General features: G+C 46.0%; 1 protein-coding gene across 4 annotated transcripts in view; it reads left to right on the forward strand.

Annotated features, from left to right (window-relative positions):
• LOC110509703 (netrin receptor UNC5D) overlaps positions 1 to 22,292 on the forward strand; it is a 322,852-nt gene that overhangs the window by 218,378 nt on the left and 82,182 nt on the right. For all 4 annotated transcript variants that reach the window (XM_036967782.2, XM_036967783.2, XM_036967784.2 and 1 more), the window contains exons 2-4: positions 4,827 to 5,033; positions 16,120 to 16,263; positions 17,601 to 17,704. In XM_036967782.2, coding sequence (XP_036823677.1) covers positions 4,827 to 5,033; positions 16,120 to 16,263; positions 17,601 to 17,704 — 455 coding nt within the window. The remainder of the gene's footprint in view (positions 1 to 4,826; positions 5,034 to 16,119; positions 16,264 to 17,600; positions 17,705 to 22,292) is intronic.

The following is a 22,292-nucleotide window of genomic DNA, read 5'->3' on the forward strand; positions in this document are numbered from 1 at the left end:
TATTACATTTATTTATTCGACTTTTTTAAATGTAGATGTTCCAAAGGCTCACATCAGCAGCTTGTATGAGTGGAGGCCTAGAGATTCTGCAAGGGATTATGTTTATTAATGGTCAATTACCATGAGACTGGCAGTCTTTTGCATGACAATAACCGGCTGACAAAATGTCATGACCGCCACAGCCCTACAGTATGTGTGTGTATGTCTCTCTGTCAGTGTGTGGGCGTGTGCTGGCGTTGTAAGGTTTTGTCGCTATCCAAACACAATTAATGCATGTCACCTCTCCACGCACCAACAAATTGGAGTGCTCCAGGCAAGAAGAGATAGCTAGCCCAGGGGCTAGTCATTCTAGTTATTTCTAAATGAAAAGGATGTCTCTTTTGTTCAGTTCCACGAACCAGAGAGAGAGAGCGTAGTGGTGTGGGTAGGAGAAAGGTAGCTGCCAGTGAGAGCTGTAATTTTCACAGCCAGAAATCGCACACACAGACACAGTCAGAATATCAAACACACACACACACACACACATACACACACACGTTAGAAAATCAATTATACACACACACCAGGGCTTGACATTAACTTTTTTAGTTGGACTGATATTTTACTTGTCCGAAAGTTCAAGTCACTTGTGTGTGTGTGTGTGTGTGTGTGTCCACCATGGGCCAAAAAGGTGATAGAAAAGTATGTTGTATGATGCAAGCAGCCACTTCACAAAAAAACGTTCATTATTATTACTGATAATGGGAGGCTGCTGGTCTCTGATCCCATGAATTATACAGTATCTCCTGACTTTGTGGCCTTGAGCAAGGCTTTTGATCCAACCCTGCTCAAACGCACCAGATTCAGCTTATCAAGGCCCTGTTGGGCAGCTGATTGTTTTTACAGTGTGGTGTGTTCGAGCAGGGCTGGAGCAAAAGCCTGCACACCAGTTGCACTCCTGGACTCTCTTGGAGGATGGTTGGCCACCATGCAACATTACAATTACAACCAAATAGTTTTTGTCTTTTAAAATAATTCCCTCATTCAATGAACCAGGGATCAAATTGCTAAGGTGGGCGAGGTAGCTAACTAAGATGTTTATCTACACTGAACAAAAATATAAATGCAACATGTAAAGTGTTGGTCCCATGTTTCATGAGCTGAAAAAAAAAGTTCCCGGAAATTGTCCATACGCACAAACAGCTTATTTCTCTCATGTTTTGTGCACAAATTTGTTTACATCCCTATTGGTGACAATTTCTCCTTTCCAAGATAATCCATCCACCTGACAGGTGTGGCATATCAAGAAGCTGATTAAACAGCATAACCATTACACAGGTGCACTTAAATGTGCAGTATTGTCACACAACACAATGCCACAGATGTCTTAAGTTTTGACGGAGCGCGCAATTGGCATGCTGACTGCAGGAATGTCCACGAGAGCTGTTGCCAGAGAATTGAATGTTAATTTCTCTACCATAAGCCAATTCCAACATAATTTTAGGGAATTTGGCAGTACGTCCAGTCGGCCTCAAACCGCAGACCTTGTGTATGGCGTCGTGTGGGCGAGCGGGTTGCTGATGTCAACGTTGTGTACAGAGTGCCCCATGGTGGAGGTGGGGTTGTGGTATGGGCAGGCACAAGCTACGGACAACGAACGCAATCGCGTTTTATCGATGGAAATTTGAATGCACAGAGATACTGTGATGAGATCCTGAGGCCCGTTGCTCGTGCCATTCATCCGCCACCATCACCTCATGTTTCAGCATAATAGTGCAAGGCCCCATGTCTCAAGAATCTGAACACAAATTTGGGAAGCTGAAAATCTCCTACTTCTTCCATGGCCTGAATACACACCAGACATATCACCCATTGAGCATGTGCGGGATGCTCTGGATTGACTTGCATGACAGCATGTTCCAGTTCACGCCAATATTCAGCAACTTCACACAGCCATGGAAAAGGAGTGGGACAACATTCCACAGGCCACAATCAACACCCGGATCAACACTATGCAAAGGAGATGTGTCGTGCTGCATGAGGCAAATGGTGGTCACACCAGATACGGACTGATTTTCTGATCCACGCCCTTACAATTTTTTTTTTAAGGTATCTGTGATTTACAGATGCATATCTGTATTCCCAGTCATGTGAAATCCATAGATAACGGCCTAATTTAGCTATTTCAATTGACTGATTTCCTTATATGAAATGTGACTCAGTAAAATCTTTGAAATAGTTATATTTATATTTTTGTTCAGTATGTTTGTAAGGTAAAAATATCCAGTGTTCAGTGGAGATATTGACAGCATAGGAGTTACTGGTCAATTAGGCTATTCTAATGATATTTGTTTACTTTACATAGCTGGTATTTAAAAAAAAAAATGTATTTAACCTTTATTTAACTTTGAACTATTGAGTAGAGGAGAATCCTAGCCAATTTGGAGCGCTAGAGAGGTTTTACATTCGGAGGAGGCAGCATTGGTTTCATCCACTGTGTACCTGTATCAACTGCGTGTCGGCCAATTGAGGTTTTACGCGAGTGCCGGTGGTAAGTTATTTTAGGATATTGGACATGGAAAGGAGATTAATACATGCTAATAGCTAAATAGTTAACTAGCGAGATAACCAGCAAAACTACACTATGTTTTGAGCTCTCGAGTTTGTCTGTTGTACATCATTATTTTACCTGCTGCTCAAATGTTTCTCTCTCGTTCTCGCCTTCTCTCGCTCTCTCCTTCTCTCGCTCTCTCCTTCTCTCGCTCTCTCCTTCTCTCGCTCTCCTTCTCTCGCTCTTCTCTCGCTCTCTCCTTCTCTCGCTCTCTCCTTCTCTCGCTCTCGCCTTCTCTCGCTCTCTCCTTCTCTCGCTCTCTCCTTCTCTCGCTCTCGCCTTCTCTCGCTCTCTCCTCTCGCTCTCGCCTTCTCTCGCTCTCTCCTTCTCTAGCTCTCTCCTTCTCTCGCTCTCTCCTTCTCTCGCTCTCTCCTTCTCTCGCTCTCTCCTTCTCTCGCTCTCGCCTTCTCTCGTTCTCTCGTTCTCTCGTTCTCTCGTTCTCTCGCTCTCGCCTTCTCTCGCTCTCTCCTTCTCTCGCTCTCTCCTTCTCTCGCTCTCTCCGTCTCTCGCTCTCTCCTTCTCTCGCTCTCTCCTTCTCTCGTTCTCTCCTTCTCTCGCTCTCTCCTTCTCTTGCTCTCGCCTTCTCTCGCTCTCGCCTTCTCTCGCTCTCTCCTCTGGCAATGGCCCACTGGCACACGCAGACTTTTCCAGGGTTTTCATTGCTGACCAAAAATAAGCTAGAACTGGGCAAACATTTCAGGTACTAGCAATGAATATCAATAAATGTGCAGATGCGACTCGCTTTAATCTCAATAATGCATCTTGCGACTGCATGATTGAAAGACCGCTCGTGTCTGTCAATGCAGGCCTACAATAATTATACTCCGATGTGCTCTGCAGAGATTGGGAGGACAGTGTGCAACGCAATGCATCCAGAGGCCACTGATCCAATTATGATCGAAGTAGCCTAATTGTTTGATATTGTACATTCTTTTTGTCCCGCACAAGCGGAACACCGTTAATGTCGAGCCCTGCACACACAGATACTCAAACACACAGCCAGAACATAGCAGACACATTTATTAATCTATCTCCTTCAATCGGTAGTCTTCCTCCTGCAGGAGAGCTTCTGTAGTGAGGTAGAGGGATTAGATGCTGGACAGACTTGGTTAACTATAATCCTGGAGATGGAGTTGGAGAATGCGTCCCCGCTACCTATAAAAAAACATACACACAGGGGACGTTCAGCTCTTCAAACCTCTCGATCACATACACATACATACACACACACACTCACACATTTATACATATTCACACACACTCTCACATTCACACACACTTACAGGTGTTTTCACATTTAGAAAACCCTCACACATACACAAGCACACAAACCTCCCTAAATCTCCCTAAACCCCCTCAGACGACACACAGGCGAGGTTCCAGGACGAAAGCTGAGGGATTTAGTTTGAGTGTAATTACACCTGATAGGCTTCACATCCTTCATAACAAGCACCGGCTGCGACACACACACACACACACATACTGATTACTGTGTGAGTCAGACAGAAGAAATGTGGTAGTTAATTATTGTTACCAAATCACTCCCTGAAATGAGCGGATTGTGAAGGGCTTGGCTTTTGAAAGATCAAAGAGTGTCAATGAAGTGTAGCCTGTCGTCATATTGAGGTGGTTAAGCAGCATCTATTGTGGGAGTGTTTTCTACGGGAATGTGGGAAGGCCTGGGTGTCATCGTCACTCAGACTCTCCTGATTCTTTATACATTGTTGCAGATGTTTTGTTGTGGATTAAGGTCTGTGGATTAGATTTTCTAAGTAATTCAGTTGCCTGTGGTGAACTTTTGAGATGTTGGGATATTAGCGATATTTGTGGAATGTTACTGATATTCTACTCTACTTTACCTTACTCTACTCTGCTCTACGGCAGGCGGCAGGTAGCCTAGTGGTTAGAGCATTGGGCTAGTAACCAAAATGTTTCTGGTTTGAGTCCCCGAGCTGACAAGGTAAAAATCTGTTGTTCTGCCCCTGAACAAGGCAGTTAACCCACAATTCCCCAGTAGGCCATCATTGTAAATATGAGTTTGTTCTTAACTGTCCTGCCTAGTTAAATAAAATAAAAAATATACATGTTTTTTAATACTCTTACTCTCCTCAAACATTGTCCCGATCCCTGTGTCTCCCCAGGTTCCAGGAGTGATGCTCTGCAGCTTGGCCATTCAGTCATTCGACTTTATTCTACTGTGCTCTACTCTGTTTAATGTTATGTTCTTTGTCCCCAGGTTCCAGGAGTGATGCTCTGCAGCATGGCACATCAGGGACCCTCCCCCACTTCCTGCAGGAGCCCGATGATGCCTACATCATCAAGAGCAACCCCATCAAGCTCAAATGCCGGGCTCGCCCCGCCCTGCAGATCTTCTTCAAGTGCAATGGGGAGTGGGTCCACCAGAGCCAGCACCAGTCTCAGGAACACACCGACCAGGGCACAGGTGAGACACACACTGACGTGGAACATAGAGACACACACTCACGTGCTAATGCAGGCTCACACACAAATGCACTCACAAAAACCTGCATGCACAGATATACACACTTTTATGGATGTACACACACATGCTCATGTACTTACATGCACACGCATATACACACATACATTATACAAAACTTCCAATCGCCCCATAGGCTCTCAATTCATTTGGAGTGATAAAATGGTGCTCATAACGTAAAATGTGAAGGCCATTGGAGGTTTAAAGGAAACCTATTGACTGTGCCCAAGACTAGGTCCAACTCGTCAAATACTGTTGCCTTGCCACGTTAGCGTACATCTCACACTTGATCCAAACTAATATGACATCATTGAGAGATTTGACTTTGATCTCTTGACTGTGGAGAGGATTGTCTTTTTCTGATGCAACTTGAACAAATACAGAATATTGTGTTTTTATTCAACTTGCGGAGAACTAGAGAAAACCCCTGGGCTGTCACTCCTGTACTTTCTCTCTTTCTTTCTCTCTCTCTCCCTCCTTCTCTCTCAGTCTCTATCTCAGCAGACTCTCAAAACTTTAGCTCTATGCTACTCCCCACTGTGACATTGAATTATCTTATTATTTTCCAACGTCCTCATTAAGCTGTGACGGACAATAGACTTACAGTGGTAAAATGTTCAAAATCAACGGCAAAGTAACAGCGTTGTTCAGCGTTAAATACTTTGTCATTAGACAGAGTCAGATCTCTCCTTCATCTGTGTTCTCACTTCTAGATGCCAGTCACACACACACACACACGCACGCACGCACACACACACACAAATACACACAAATGAAGGTCACGTTGATTCTTCACTTTAAATACACACGCACACACACACACACACAATCAGTGAATCAACACAGGACATTATCTTCCACACAGTTACAATCGAGCTCCTGCCGTCTCTTTATTGCCTGGTGTCTGCTTTTGCCGAGTTACCTCCCCATCTGGCTCCTTATCAGGGTTCATATGTCTGATGTGTGCTTGTGTGGCTGTGCTTGCGTGTGCGCGCGCATGTATGCGTACCTACCTGCGCCTGTGTGTGTGTGTGTGAACCTTAACAGTCCACCTGTGCCATGCAGAGGGCAATAAAACAGCAGCCTGGCTGGCTGCATCAGAGGCTTGGTTAATAGACAGAGCTGAGTGTGAGGGTCTGGAGGCCTGGTTGACAGAAACATGGGACTGTAAACACTTGGATGTGTCTGAGCGGATATTTGCATACAACGCACTGTGAAAGTGTAGACAGAAAAATAAAAATATAAAAAATAAACAAGAAATTCATTAATATCAGAACAAGCAATATCACAACAAGCAATGTCAGAGTCCAGAATAGAAATACTTGGTGTGTATGGACAATATTTAAGTAGGACCAAGGTACAGTATGTGCAGAGGTAGTTATATAGGATGAGTTATGTTGAGAATACAGTATGTACATATAAAGTGATTTGATTTGATTTGATCAATTAGCTTAATTTCTCAGAGCTCAAATAACATTTCAACAGAACAACATTGCAGGAATGCTACTCTTATCTGTTCTGCAAAGGGAGTACACCGCGTTGTACAAGATCTTAATTTTCTTGGCAATTTCTCGCATGGAATAGCCTTCATTTCTCAGAACAAGACTAGATTGACGAGTTTCAGAAGAAAGTTCTTTGTTTCTGGACATTTTGAGCCTGTAATCAAACCCACAAATGCTGATGCTCCAGATACTCTAGTCTAAAGAAGGCCAGTTTTACTGCTTCTTTAATCAGGACAACAGTTTTTAGCTGTGCTAACATAATTGCAAAAGGGTTTTCTAATGATCAATTAGCCTTTAAAATGATGAACTTGGATTAGCTAACACAATGTGCCATTGGAACACAGGAGCGATGGTTGCAGATAATGCGCCTCTGTAGATATTCCATAAAAAATCTGTTGTTTCCAGCTACAATAGTCACAATAGTTCAAACCAACCAATAGACATGAATATTCAGTAAAGATAAGTGCAGTGAGTGTTCATTCCCAACAGATCACATAATTGAAGTGTGTGTGCATGTGTGTCAAATCAAATCAAACTTTATTTGTCACATGCCCCAAAAACAACAGGTAGACCTTACCGTGAAATGCTTACTTACAAGCCCTTAACCAACAGTGCAGTGTACCTGTGTGTGCGTGTCCCTGTGTGTACGTGTGTGCCTGTGTGTACGTGTGTGCCTGTGTGTACGTGTGTGCCTGTTTGTACGTGTGTGCCTGTGTGTACACGTGTGTGTGTGTACACGTATGTGTGTGTGTGTGTATGCGAGTCTATGCATGGTTATGTGTATAATAGCATGTAGGTGGCATCTTATTTCCCCTTTGTATGAATGTTTTTAACCTGCTGCAGATGCTGTGATGTTGTGTTGTCGCTAACAAAAACACAATGCCTAGCGTGATTAGTATCAAGGCTAGGCCCTGATGCTGCGTGCAGTTCTACCTTATAGGTAAACAGGCCACAGAAAACATGAAGCGTGAGTCTGATGGAGGTTGACAGTCGCGCTGCAACACTTCCCCTAAAAGCAAAGTGAAAGTCTTCTCCGCAGGGAACAAGTCTGACTGCAATCTGAACCCACTGTCAACTCTGTCTGCGGCGTGGGGTTAATGTTTCATTGTGTCTGTGGGGGGAGGGGAGGAGTGTATGTGTGTGTGAGAGGGTTTATGCCTGCCTGTGTACGCCACACGTGTGCCTGAGAAAATATCTAGGGACTCACACAGGGAGATAATAGCGGGCCACTGATTAAAGGATTATGGAACATCGCCAAGATGAACATTCCCCTTCCGTGTTCCAATCTCTCCTCTGCTGTACCTTCCATGTTCAATCTCCACTTCCGTGTTCGAAAATCTTTGTTTCCATGTTTCTCCAGAAATCCCATGTTTCTCTATATTCCCTAAGCTTTCATGCACTGAGAGCACAACATACTTCAAGCTCAGTTTACAGGCTATTGAAAAGAACAAGGTGCAAAGAGCAGAATGCCGCAGCAACAACATGAAAGTTACAGTTCTGAGGATGTTCATGTGGCAGCACATTTCTCCTCCTCTCATTCATTTATCCCTCTACAAGTTTCCCTCAGTCTTTTGATGTTGCAGATCAGAACAGTCTTAGACGCAAAGTTGGTAGGATTGCTTGTGTAATCGTTGCTTACCAGATTGAGCTTCCATAGCAGAATGCTATGACGCTGATAAACTTAACCCGGGAGGTTTTAGGAATGGTATCAGTTCTGTTCAGGTACAGTATTATAGAGGATCACTCCTACTGGATTTGGAAATATTATAAGGTACTCAGATGAGGTAGCAGAATTGGGTCCATAAAGCATTAGGAATAAACCCAAAAGTGCAGCTCTTAGGCCTGATTCCAAACCCATGTCTGGATAAGGAGGGACTTGAAAGAATGGCAGTCAACAAAGAGGACGAGTGACCATGTTGCTGATATCTATCTTATCTATCTATCTGCAAGGAAAGGGTAAGGGGCCTATGGAGAGGAGACAGGCATTGGTTTGGAATTGGGTCTTTGCATGTGGGAATGGAGACAGGTGTATTGCAGGCCATGGTCCCAGATATACATTGGTATTGGAGTGGAGAAATGGTTGAGTAGGTTGAGAGACATGGAGAGAAAGAATGAAAGGAGAGGAAGGAAAGGAGAAGGGAGGTTATTTGTCCCTGACGGTATCTTTGACTGGGAGACAGTTGATACCCAGATGAAGATGTCGAGATAAAGAGAGATGGAAAATTGAGAGAGAGGGGGAAGGATAGAATATCCGTTCCACTGCTCCCTATGATGGAAAGATGGCAGTGATAGTCAAAGAGGGAGAGGAGGGAAGAAAAGAAGGAGGGAGGGGAAGCAGAGGACAAGAGGAGAGGCCATCAGTTCCCCCAAAGTCTTTGTTGAAGAGATATTTGAGGAGGAGAGGGGGGAGAGAGAGGCAGGAGGAGAGAGGAAGGGATAGATGGCTCTGTTTCTGAGGAGGTCCATCATTTTGTATGAGGATCACAGTCGACCTGCAGAGACATCATCTACCTCCCACCAGGCAGGGGCTCAGAGAGAGAGAGAGAGAGAGGCAGAGGATGAATACTCAGTCATCAAGAGGAGCAGAGAGAGAGAAGATGAGAGATATGGATACAGAGATACAGAGATACAGACACAGTAGCAGAAGTAATACTCCACTATGGAGACAGAGAGACAGAAAAATATAATTGACAAGTAAACGAGAAAGGAGCAAGACGTAATTTGTACGTATTGTTTTCTAACTACAGATGCCATATCTTAATTTGAGTGAGGAAAGCAGGAAAAAAATCCTGCAGCAACAGGAAATGTGAATTGTTATGTGGATTATAATTAATGGACATTTTTGTTAATACATTTTTCGTTAGGACAAATCATGTCTGATAATTTTAAAGTGGAAATTACACATTTTAGAAGCCTTTTAAAACCTCAAATGCATAGCAGGAAAAATTCCTACAACAACAGAATGATCAAATTAAGATATGTCATCTGTACAGGGGTCCTAAAATACAACATCAAATAGCTAGATGGTCCATTTTATTAATATCCAAACAATTCCATATGTCAAGTTAGTAGATTTCTTATAAAAGGGTATTTGACCTACAGGGGTATGACTACTACTCACAAGCTTATTTACATGTGGGTTAATCAGACAATGTGGAGACGCCATGAACACACGTGACTTCCAGCGTTTTAAATGGCTGAATTATCATGCCTTAATGCATGCGTCCCTTTGGTTCTGGGATGAAGTGTGACACACAGCTGGGATCAGACTGAAGATGTTGCTGGGAGCATGTTCCAATGTTCCACTTGTCTGCTAGGGTTCATCTCGTGTCTGGCCCTCAGCCAGCCAACCACCATCCCCCCCAATGTCACATCGCACAAACGTTTCCCTGAAGCAGCGTTCAGAAACAGCAAATTAGTCATACGCTCCCCCTGAAGCTACCCGCCAGTCGCAGCGACCCCTAACCACGCCACGTTGACAACAAGCCTCGCCTGTGTCTACGTCCATGTGCGCGTCTGCCTCGTGAGCATCTCTAGTGTCTAGGAAGAAATAGCATTTGGTCATGATGCTAAGTATGACAGAGACATCCAGGGCCGAGCGGAGCACTCACACACACAAACACTAAACCACACATACACGCACGCGCACGCACACGCACATGCACACGCACACACACACACACACACACACACACGCACACATACTCTCACAATCACATACGCACACACAAAATACACACGGTGTTCTGCCAAGCTGTGCTGGGTGGATCAGGAGGCACGTGTAGCTGGCGCAGGGCTACTCCACGCGGTGCCTCTCCACAGACCCAGCCAGAATCCAGACAATGGCACAGAGAACCAGAGAGAGCTCACAGCACAGGATCACTGCCGGGGAGAGGGATGTAGGGAAGAGAGGAGGATGGAGGGAATGGGGAGTGGTAGAATGAGGGTGTTGTGTCACGTCTGCTCCCGCCCTCCCCCCCCCGGCATGTGAGGGCGCCAGGCTGCCCTGCATCATGCACTCCTTCCATACATTACGGACACCTGCCTTCCCTCGTCACGTGGATCAACGATATTGGACTCACCTGTACTCACTCATTATCTGTTTATTTCCTCCCCTATATTTATCAGTTCCCTTGCTCTGTTCCCGGCTGCTGCATGAATTGTCTTTTGTTTGTGCTACCTGTTTGTTGACGCTGTTCCTGTCTCGTTCCATGTCCGTTATTTATTAAATGTTTTACTGCTTCATCTCTCCAGTGTCATTCCATGTGACAGAGGGGTGCAGGGAGAGCGGGGGAGAAGGGAAAGAAGGAGAAGGGGAGGAGAGAGGGAGGGGAAAAGAGCAGCATTATCCATGCCACCTTTAGAAGGAGAGGGTAAAGGGAAAAGAAAAGACATGGAGAGAGAACAAGGGTGGAGGAAAGAGAACAAGGGATGCTCTACTCCTCCTCAGGGTCTGTTGTCAAGGCGTCATGGCACTCTGTCAAGAGCCATTGGCAAGACCTAAGACACAAGAAAAGTCATGAGCCACAGGGAAAGACCTGAGCCACAGGGAAAGACCTGAGCCACAGGGAAAGACCTGAGCCACAGGGAAAGACCTGAGCCACAGGGAAAGACCTGAGACACAAGGAAAGACCTGAGACACAAGGAAAGTCATGAGCCACAAGGAAAGTCATGAGCCACAAGGAAAGACCTGAGCCACAGGGAAAGACCCGAGCCACAAGGAAAGAGAGGGAGAGACATGGGCAAAGAGGTACAGGAAGAGAGGAAAGATAGAAAATAGGGGAGAGAGGGATGGAGATGTACAGAAAGAGGGGAGGTAAGACAGGAATGGAGATGTACTGGGATTGACACACACACACACTAAATCCATTTAGAAGCACACAAAGAAAGCAAATGAGGGGAAAACGGTTAAATAGTGGAATACCAGGTCACTGATACTGCGCCTAAGCTTTTTGATCTGCACACAGTGTGGAGGATTCTTGGAGAGAGTGTGACTTCCTGATTTTCTCTTACTCCATCTCCCCCTTCAGCCAGCCCCTCACACTGGCACTCACTCAATAAGACATTAGTTTGGGAGGATTATTTGATACCATTAGTCATGGATTTCCTTGTTTGGGCCACAAATTCATTCTTGGATGCACACTCACACACACATACACATACAGGCCGACAGACAGACAAACACACAGCACAGCACACACACACACACACACACACATTGCTCCTTTATGCCCCTTTGCAGAAATGACGATCTATGTTGCTGTTCGAAATCTACCCAAACCGCATTTTGCTTGTATTTTTCTCTATTGAGAGAGAATCGATTTTCTCTGAGAAACATGGATGTGCCCCTTAGTTGTGGCACATGCAGACGTTTAATGTGTCTCCACAGCACCAGTGCACAGAGTGCGTCCGGATACTTTTTGAAAGAAAAACTACTGCGCACAGTGGACTTCTGAATGTTCTGACTATTATTCTGTGGAATAAAGCAGAATTCAAAAAGCATATTAAAGATGATAATCGCGTCGTGATGACTAAATCTGCATCCCAAATGGCACCTTATTCCCTTTATAGCCCTATGAGCCCCGGTCAAAAGTAATGCAATGTTGGGAATAGGGTGCCGTTTTGGGACACAGGATAAAACATAGGTAAAGTAAATTAACTAAAACAGAGTGCCTAACCACACAATTTTATGGCCTTGTCAGCATTCACTCGCAGTTCTACAATATCTTACATTGCTTCATAGTGAATAAAGATGAAGCACTTCTCCCAATGGACAGGGAGTCATTGTGATTTAAAAGATAGCTGAACCCAAATCCCCCTTTAGACGTCTTATTGTATTTAAATCATAAACTAAGTCGCTTGTCAGTAAGCACTTAAACTAGAGATTACAGAATCAATGGCATCAGTATGAAGCTTTTAGACAGACAGACAGACAGACAGACAGACAGACAGACAGACAGACAGACACAGGCCTTAATATGAACCCAAGAGGGGGCTCAAACTGAAATCTCAAGACTAACGAATGTCAAATGCACTTGAAAAGGATCTACCGTTTTAATGTTGTACTTTATAACAGTAATTTTTCTGGTGATGGTGCTCCCCTGGGCTATTCAGCTTATCTTATGACAGGTGTGTACAACACAGGCCCTTAGGTTCCACAGTTGTGTTGGTTTTCGTCTCTCCTTGGTACTTGATGCTTCTGAACGGCTGTAGTGTGGACACACCTGCTTTAACTAGTAGAAATCAGTGTCAAGGATGAAAATCTGCAGGATTGCAGCACTCTGTGTACCCTTGTCTTATGACTTCCATATTTCTGTTTATCTGTCTCAATAAATATCTCCCCAAACACATCTCTATCAAACAGGTATGACCTACAACTGACAGCAAGTTTCAATTTTGTCTCAACCCATTTGTGGTCCTGTCTGTCTGTCTGTCTGTCTGTCTGATGGTCCTGTCTGATGCATATTGTGGATAAAGAGCTACCTGTCTAACAGAACACAGAGGTTGTTCTTTAATGGAAGCCTTTCCAACATAATCCAGGTAGAATCAGGAATTCCCTAGGGCAGCTGTCTAGGCCCCTTACTTTTTTCAATTTTTACTAACGACATGTCACTGGCTTTGAATACTACAGCGATTGAAATGACTGCAACACTTAACAAAGAGCTGCAGTTAGTTTCAGAATGGGTGGCAAGGAAGAAGTTGGTGCTAAATATTTCAAAAACTAAAAGCATTGTATTTGGGAAAAATTGTTCACTAAACCCTAAACCTCAACTAAATATTGTACTGAATAATGTGGAAATTGAGCAAGTTATGGTGACTACAACACTAGCTAAAATGGGGAAAAGTCTGTCCATAATAATGCGCTGCTCTGCCTTCTTGACAGCACTATAAACAAGGCAGGTCCTACAGGCCCTAGTTTTGTCGCACCTGGGCTACTGTTCAGTCATGTGGTCAGGTGCCAGAAGGGGGGACTTAGGAAAATTGCAATTGGCTCAGAACAGGACAGCACGGCTGGCCCTTGGATGTACACAGAGAGCTAATATTAATAATATGCATGTCAATCTCCTGGCTCAAAGTGGAGGAGAGATTGACTTCATCACTACTGGTATTTGTGAAAGTGCACCGAGCTGTCTGTTTGAACTACTGGCAAACAGCTCGGACACCCATGCATACCCCACAAGACATGTCACAGTTCCCAAGTCCAGAACAGACTATGTAAGGCGCACAGTACAACATAGAGCCATGACTACATGGAACTCTATTCCACATCAAGTAACTCATGCAAGCAGTAAAATTTCATTTAAAAAAAACTGATAAAAATAGACGTTATGGAACAGCAGGGACCGTGAAGAGACACAGGCACAGACACATGCATACACACACACAATAACATACGCACACGTACATATTGATTTTGTGTTGTAGATATGTGATAGTAGAGTAGTGGCCTGAAGGCACACACTTAATGTGTTGTGAAATCTGTTGTGAATATATTGTAATGTTTTTAAAATTGTATTACTGCCTTCATTTTGCTGTACCCCAGGAAGAGTAGCTCCTGCCTTGGCAGCAGCTAATGGGGATCCATAATAAATACAAATACAAAATGCATGCTGGGAGTGGCCCGCTGAGAGGACTCTTGGAGCCGAAAACACACACACGTCACGTGTACAGACACACAAACACACTCTCTCACTAACCCCCAACCGTGATGGGCAAGTTTGGAACAGTCTGTGAAATTAGCTTTATATAGCAGGCAGGGAGAATAAAGTTATCATAGACAGAGCTGCTTTCCCCTTTGGAGAGCGGCCCTGAAATAGTTTTGAAAACTGTTCTTTCTATGATATCCAGCAGAGCTTCCCTATTATGCATTAATGTTCCAATATGGTCTCATATAGTTTTTTGTATACGTACAGTCTTGTCGCTGTTGGAGAGACTTACAAAATAAAACAACCAATTCCGTACCAACCACATATTTGTTCATGATTATGGATTGAATCACAGCTTGAGATATGCATAAATAAATTGAGGTTCAGAGCAAATCGTACACACACTATGGTTTCTGTACATCAAGTTAAAAGGATAATCCACTAAAAAAAAAATATTTAGGAATTATTTGTATTAGTCCAATGTTGATACAGTCTCAAAATGCATGATTGCATGTCAGAGAAAAGATACATAACTTTCAAAAAGCAAATTGTAACTTGCCACATCATCATGATGATGCGTTTTACATAATATGATTGAGATTGAGTCTTTTCAATACCGGGGTGTTGACGAATCACAACGCACCTTGTTGTGAATAACCGTTTTGGAACCATTTTTTCTAATGTACTGTATCCATAGAAATAATGTGAGGATACAATGCAGGTGGCAGACGTCCAATATACCATATCCATTTGAAACCATTTCCTCCCATTTAGTCTCTTGATAATCTGCAGAGATGTATTAAGGCATTAGTAGAACTGAGTAATCAAAAGAGGGTCAAAAACAATCCCTATCTCATTGGCATCATCATATGTCCTCCCTATTGCCAGTCTGAAATAGATTACAGTGGTTTGTGAAAGTATTCACCCTATTGGCATTGTTCCTATTTTGTTGCCTTACAACCTGGAATTAAAATGGATTTTGGGGGGGTTGTGTCATTTGATTATTATTTTTCCACCATAATTTGCAAATAAATTCATTAAAAATCCTACAATGTGTTTCTCTGGATTTTTATTTCTCATTTTGTCTGTCATAGTTGAAGTGTACCTATGATGAAAATTGCAGGCCTCTCTCATCTTTTTAAGAACTTGCACAATTGGTGGCTGACTAAATACTTTTTTTTTGCCCCACTGTATATACTGAGATCATGTGACAGATCATGTGACACAGATTGCACACAGATGGACTTTATTTAACTAATTATGTGACTACTGAAGGTAATTGGTTGCACCAGATCATATTTAGGGGCTTCATAGCAAAGGTGGTGAATACATATGCACATATACATGTGCACGCACCACTCAATTTTTTTATTTTTTTAAACAAGTAATTTTTTCCATTTCACTTCACCAATTTGGACTATTTTGTGTATGCCCATTACATGAAATCCTAATAAAAATCCATTAAATTACAGGTTGTAATGCAACAAAATAGGAAAAACGCCAAGGGGGATGAATACTTTTGCAAGACACTGTATCTGAGTGATAGTCAAAATGATGATAATAAGAAAATGTCTTTATATAGATTTGTCAGGCTTCAGAGTAATCATCTGTGGATAATAATATGACAGACACTCATCTCTCTGCACACCTCTTCATCTGTTTGGGACTGATAATCTCTTATCGCCTGGATATTTAATCTCTTCTCGCCTGGATATTTAGTATTTTACGTCTCACCAAGTCTTCTGATTACGTTGTGTGATAATCAGTTTTGATAATTTTAGCGATTCAAGTTTCTGATCATCTGGGATATATTCGGATTATGTAATCTGTGATGGTAAACTGTGTTGGTAATCTGAGATTATAATCTGTGTGTTCCTGCAGGGCTGAAGATCCGGGAAGTGATGATCAACGTGTCCCGTCAGCAGGTGGAGGACTTCCATGGCCCTGAGGACTACTGGTGTCTGTGTGTGGCCTGGAGCCACCTGGGCACCTCCAAGAGCCGCAAAGCCACTGTACGCATCGCCTGTGAGTAGCAGAACCATACCAACAGGGGGGGCGGGGAGACGTGAGTGGGGGAAGATGAAAGAGAGAGAGAAAGTGAGTGTGGGAGAAAGAGAGAATTTGTGAATTTCTATTTGATTTTAAATAGCCAAGTAATAGGTAGTATCTATACAGAATATCTCATCACCATGCGTTTCCATCTCCTCCTCTCTCTCCTTTATTCCTTTCATGCAGATTGGCTGTCAACAGTTTCGTGATATATGTTTTGTTGTGAAAACATGTTAGGAGGAAATGGTGGTGAGATATTCTGAATAGCTAAAGGTAATGTGTCAACCAATCAATTATTAACATTTAAAAAATTCCCTATTGAAAATGTAATAGAAATACTGTATGCTGCCCTGCACAATCAATGAACCAACCGCATCGCCTAGGGCTATACTTTCTCTCACAGACTAGCATAAGGTAACCAGTCCATCCAGTATGCATAATAACACAGTCCACACTCAAAGGCAATTACTCAAATTTGTTTGATTTTGGAGTATAGGCTAGACCAATTATGTGCCAAAGACATTTTAAATCACTCTTGTTTTGTGTATTGTAAAATGGCACAATCATCATTTTAAGGTTTTTCCATTCGGCTGGAGCTCATGAATCTATGCATGTGCATAAGCACTAATATGCGTATGGCTGTTTTTAATGAATCGTTACCTTTTTATTACACCCAAATTACGGTGTGCCGTGTAAAGGCACGGGGACGAAGACCAAACAAACACGATATAAAACACAGGGTTGAAACCCAAACAAAAGAGTGAGGAGTACCTCGAAGAAATAACACACACGCACAGTGAGACCTGTAATCATCTGCGCAATCCACAATGACACGAAAGCCAAAACACACAGCACAAGTACTCACACGCACCAACGGACATTGTAACCATAATCGACAGGACTCTCGTAAACCAAGGGCACACTTATACCATTACTAATCACTGGGAATAGGGGCCAGGTGTGCATAATGAATGTTCCAGAGGGATCCGTGACACAGTGAGGCGAGTTTTAAAAGTACTGTAGGACTACTGTTTTGAGGATAAGTGTTTGATGTGATTTTCTATTGTATTTGCATTGACCTCAGAGTGGTTAGAGGGACAATAGAGCCCTGAGTGCCAGGTCATTAGGACCCGATGGTAGTTAGCAAATTGGGTACTACCAAAGCATGTCCAGAGAGCATAAAAGGAGATTATCGTGACTCAACGGTCACATGGAATTTTACTGCGGTCATGACTCATCACTGCCAGTGTGGCGGTAATACGGTCACCGCAACAGCCCTAATCCTGTCTCCCTGTATCCCTCCTCTCTCCCAGACCTGAGGAAGAACTTTGAGCAGGACCCCCAGGGGAGGGAGGTGCCCATTAAAGGCATGATTGTGCTGCACTGCCGTCCACCAGAGGGAGTGCCTGTCGCAGAGGTAAGGCCTGCATGTTTTAACTCACAGTATATACCGATTTTTATAAGGCTTTTCTTATGGAAAGTGTTATAATGCATTATAGCAGCATCAAGTCGTTTTTTTGTTGCCCACAAAGCATTTGTCAGTTACATGTATTTGTCATATTTGGATATGTCTACTCCAGGTTTACAGCATCCAAAGGCACATCCTCATTTCTCTGTGAAGAGATGATTGTTCCCATTTGAACTGTTTCCACTACTAGCCCCATTCCCTTCGGCATCTGAGTGACTGGCTCTTGTTATGTGTTTACCTCAGAGTGGAGATGGTGATATAGGCCTGCTGTATGCTTCAGGCCATATCTATCTACTCGCATCCCTACGTTGTATTGTGAAGGGATGTAGAGTTATGACTTATTAAGGTGCCATGGATATTATTTGTGTGGCTGCTCCTCTCCGTTCTCATGTCGCTTTCATCTTCAGGGTGAATAAGAAATCAGGTTTTCACCGGCATGTTTACTTTCAGTGGTATGAATGTGTGTCCAACCATGTGTGTCTTGTACATTTGCATGTTTATTGGATTGCCTTGGATTGGTGTGTGTGTGTGTGTGCCTGCCTGCTTGCCGGCGTATGTTTGTGGTGTTAATGTGTGTTCACACCTTCCTGCCACTGGCTTAACGCAGTTTCTCTGGACACCTCCCACAAGGTCAGAGCCCCCCCCCCCCCCCCCCCCCCTAAATCTAATGAGTCATCCAGACAGCCACTCACAAAGAATTGACTACCGATTGCTGTCCATGGTGCTGAAATTGCAACGTGTATATGCAAAGCAATGATAGGCTTTCTGTGGTGCCAGAGCATGTTGCCTATAGCTTTGCTTTAGCTAATGAATACATCTTTATTTGTACGCCTATTTGGTTGTAATTTTCACATGTTAAGCCTGACATTTCACAAAGTTATACACGGTGTTGCAAGGCTGCCATGCTGGGTGGTTCGATACAATCGCATACTAATCACCATACTAATCAGCAACCAATAGATATTTGTTGAATAAACAACTGCCCTGTGCAGCCTACTTGAACCTGCATGACATGAGCCATCCTCACGCTCTCTCCCAGCTTGGATAGAAAGTTGTTGTGTGTTAAACCAGTCTAATAATGCAATCAGTCCACCCTCAAAACACGAGCTTACCTTGGATTGTTTCATTATGCAGTCGAGCCTACTATCTTAAGCTGTATACAGTGTTTAGCTGCTATTTAGAAACTTGTTATAAAAATTACACATCAAATAGCCTAACAATGAGGAAAAAAGTAGTTGGCTTTGGAAAATTTTTACCATTATTGTTGAACCTCAGGAGGTTTTGTCTGGCTAATAGCCTAAACAAATGGGCTGCAATTAAGGTACATTCAGTTAAATCAAATTTGAGAGCCTCCCCTGTCTTCTCAAGTCCTCTTTCTGCTTCTCTCTCTCTCTCTCTCTTTCTCTTAGAAAAAAATCCTCTGTGTCTGGGCTTTTTTTTAAACATAGAGGCCTATAGTAGCTACAGTATGCGACTGCGTCATCTTGCATTTTTGTGTGTAAATGTTTTCACCAAGGGCTGTAGGGCCAGGTTGCGGGCCCAATTGTTTTCTTTACCGAGTATTGACAACCCAGACAGTCTTTCCTGAGACATTTTGCATTATATGCCCATTGCTCTGCCCATAATTGAAATGTAGTCTTGAATGATGCATGGCAAGATATACCAGAGATAAGGGACAGTTGATATTGCAACCACACAACTCAAACCACTTTTTTTTGTTTGAGCCCTCAAGAACTGTTGTCCGCTATAAATTATATTCTGTTTGCATCTGCCAATTTATTGGCTGTCCAGTATCCAGACGACCTGTCCCAGCGCTTCCTATCCACAGGGTTGGGGAGAAACAGATGACGTGTAATCCGTTACCTTGTAAGGGCGTTCGTCTATAGGAGGAAGAGAAGCGGACCAAAGCGCAGCGTGGTGGTTATTCATGTTTTAATAAATCACTACACATGAACAAACTAACAAAAACAAGAAATGTGAAAACGCAAAACAGTCCTATCCTGTGACAACAAACACAGTGACAGGAACAATCACCCACCAACACACAGTGAAACCCAGGCTACCTAAGTATGATTCTCAATCAGAGACAACTAATGACACCTGCCTCTGATTGAGAACCATACTAGGCCGAAAACATAGAAATACCCCAAAACATAGAAAAACAAACATAGACTGCCCACCCAACTCACGCCCTGACCATACTAAATAAATACAAAACAGAAATAGAGGTCAGAACGTGACAGTACCCCCCCCCAAAGGTGCGGACTCCGGCCGCAAAACCTTGACCTATAGGGGAGGGTCTGGGTGGGCGTCTGTCCGCGGTGGCGGCTCTGGCGCGGGACGCGGACCCCACTTCACCATTGTCTTAGTCCGCCTTATTGTCCGCCTCCCTGGCTTACTCACCATGACCACCCCTCTCAATGACCCCACTGGACAGAGGGGCTGCTCGGGACAGAGGGGCAGCTCGGGACAGAGGTGAAGCAGCTGCTCGGGACAGAGGGACAACTGCTCGGGACAGAGGGGCAGCTGCTCGGGACAGAGGGGCGATAGCAGCTCGGGACAGAGGGGCGATAGCAGCTCGGGACAGAGGGGCGGCAGCTGCTCGGGACAGAGGGGCAGCAGCAGCTTGGGACAGAGGGGCGACAGCTGCTCTGGACAGAGGGGCAGCTGCTCGGGCGGCCCCTGGCTGACTGACGGCACTGGCGGCCCCTGGCTTACTGGCGGCACTGGCGGCCCCTGGCTGACTGGCGGCACTGGCGGCCCCTGGCTGACTGGCGGCACTGGCGGCCCCTGGCTGACTGGCGGCCCCTGGCTGACTGGCGGCACCTGGCTGACGGGCGGCACTGGCGGCCCCTGGCTGACGGGCGGCACTGGCGGCCCCTGGCTGACGGGCGGCACTGGCGGCCCCTGGCTGACGGGCGGCACTGGCGGCCCCTGGCTGACGGGCGGCACTGGCGGCCCCTGGCAGACGGGCGGCACTGGCGGCTCCTGGCAGACGGGCGGCGTTGGCGGCTCCTGGCAGACGGGCGGCGTTGGCGGCTCCTGGCAGACGGGCGGCGTTGGCGGCTCCTGGCAGACGGGCGGCGTTGGCGGCGCTGGGCAGACGGACGGCGCTGGCGCCGCTGGGCAGACGGGAAGCTCAGCTGGCGCTGGGCAGACGGGAAGCTCAGCTGGCGCTGGGCAGACGGGAAGCTCAGCTGGCGCTGGGCAGACGGGAAGCTCAGCTGGCGCTGGGCAGACGGGAAGCTCAGCTGGCGCTGGGCAGACGGGAAGCTCAGCTGGCGCTGGGCAGACGGGAAGCTCCGGCAACGCTGGAGAAGAGGAAGGCCCTGGTAGCGCCGGAGAGGCGGGAGACTCCGGCAGCGGCGCCGGACAGGCGGGAGGCTCCGGCAGCGGCGCCGGACAGGCGGGAGGCTCCGGCAGCGGCGCCGGACAGGCGGGAGGCTCCGGCAGCGGCGCCGGACAGGCGGGAGGCTCCGGCAGAGGCGCCGGACAGGCGGGACGCTCCGGCAGAGGCGCCGGACAGGCGGGACGCTCCGGCAGAGGCGCCGGACAGGCGGGACGCTCCGGCAGCGGCGCCGGACAGGCGGGAGGCTCCGGCAGCGGCGCCGGACAGGCGGGAGGCTCCGGCAGAGGCGCCGGACAGGCGGGAGGCTCCGGCAGCGGCGCCGGACAGGCGAGAGGCTCCGGCAGCGGCGCCGGACAGGTGGGAGGCTCCGGCAGCGCTGGAGAGGAGGAAGCCCCTGTAAGGATGGGCCGGAGAGACAGCCTGGTACGGGGGGCTGCCACCGGAGGGCTGGTGCGTGGAGGTGGTGACGGATAGACCGGGCCGTGAAGGCGTACTGGAGATCTTGAGAGCAGGGCTGGCACCAACCGCCCTGGCTGGATCTTCACCCTAGCCCGGCAGATGTGGGGAGCTGGGATGTAGCGCACCGGGCTAAGCACGCGTACTGGGGACACCGTGCGCACAACTGCATAACACGGTGCCTGACCAGCACCACGCCCGCCACAGTTAGCACTGCTAGGAGCACTGTAGTGCTGAGATGGCACAGGACGTGCAAGGCTAGGGAGATGCACAGGAGGCCTGGTGCGTGAGGCTGGCACAGTCTTCACCAGACCCCTCGCACGCACCTCAGGATGAGTATGGAGAGCTGACCCCGGTGCCATTAAATCCCTGACACGCTCCGTCGGGCGAATGTCGTGCCTCATGCACCAAACCAGCAAGTCCCTCATATCACTCTCCTCCAATTTCCCCATTAACTCCTTCACAGTCTCTGCTTCGCTCACCTCCAACACCAGCTCTGGTTCTGAGCTCCTCCTTGGCTCCTCACGATAAACGGGGGGAGTTGGCTCAGGTCTGACTCCTGACTCTGCCACACTCCCCCTGTGCCCCCCCCCCAAGAAATGTTTGGGGGTGACTCTCGGGCTTCCGTCCGCGCCGCCGTGCTTGCTTCTCAGAATGCCGCCTCTCTGCATTTGCTGCCTCCAGCTCGGCCTTGGGGCGGCAATATTCTCCTGGCTTAGCCCAGGGTCCTCT

Source organism: Oncorhynchus mykiss, chromosome 29 (genome assembly GCF_057628025.1).
Source record: "Oncorhynchus mykiss isolate SJ-2025 chromosome 29, ASM5762802v1, whole genome shotgun sequence".
NCBI lineage: Eukaryota > Metazoa > Chordata > Actinopteri > Salmoniformes > Salmonidae > Oncorhynchus > Oncorhynchus mykiss.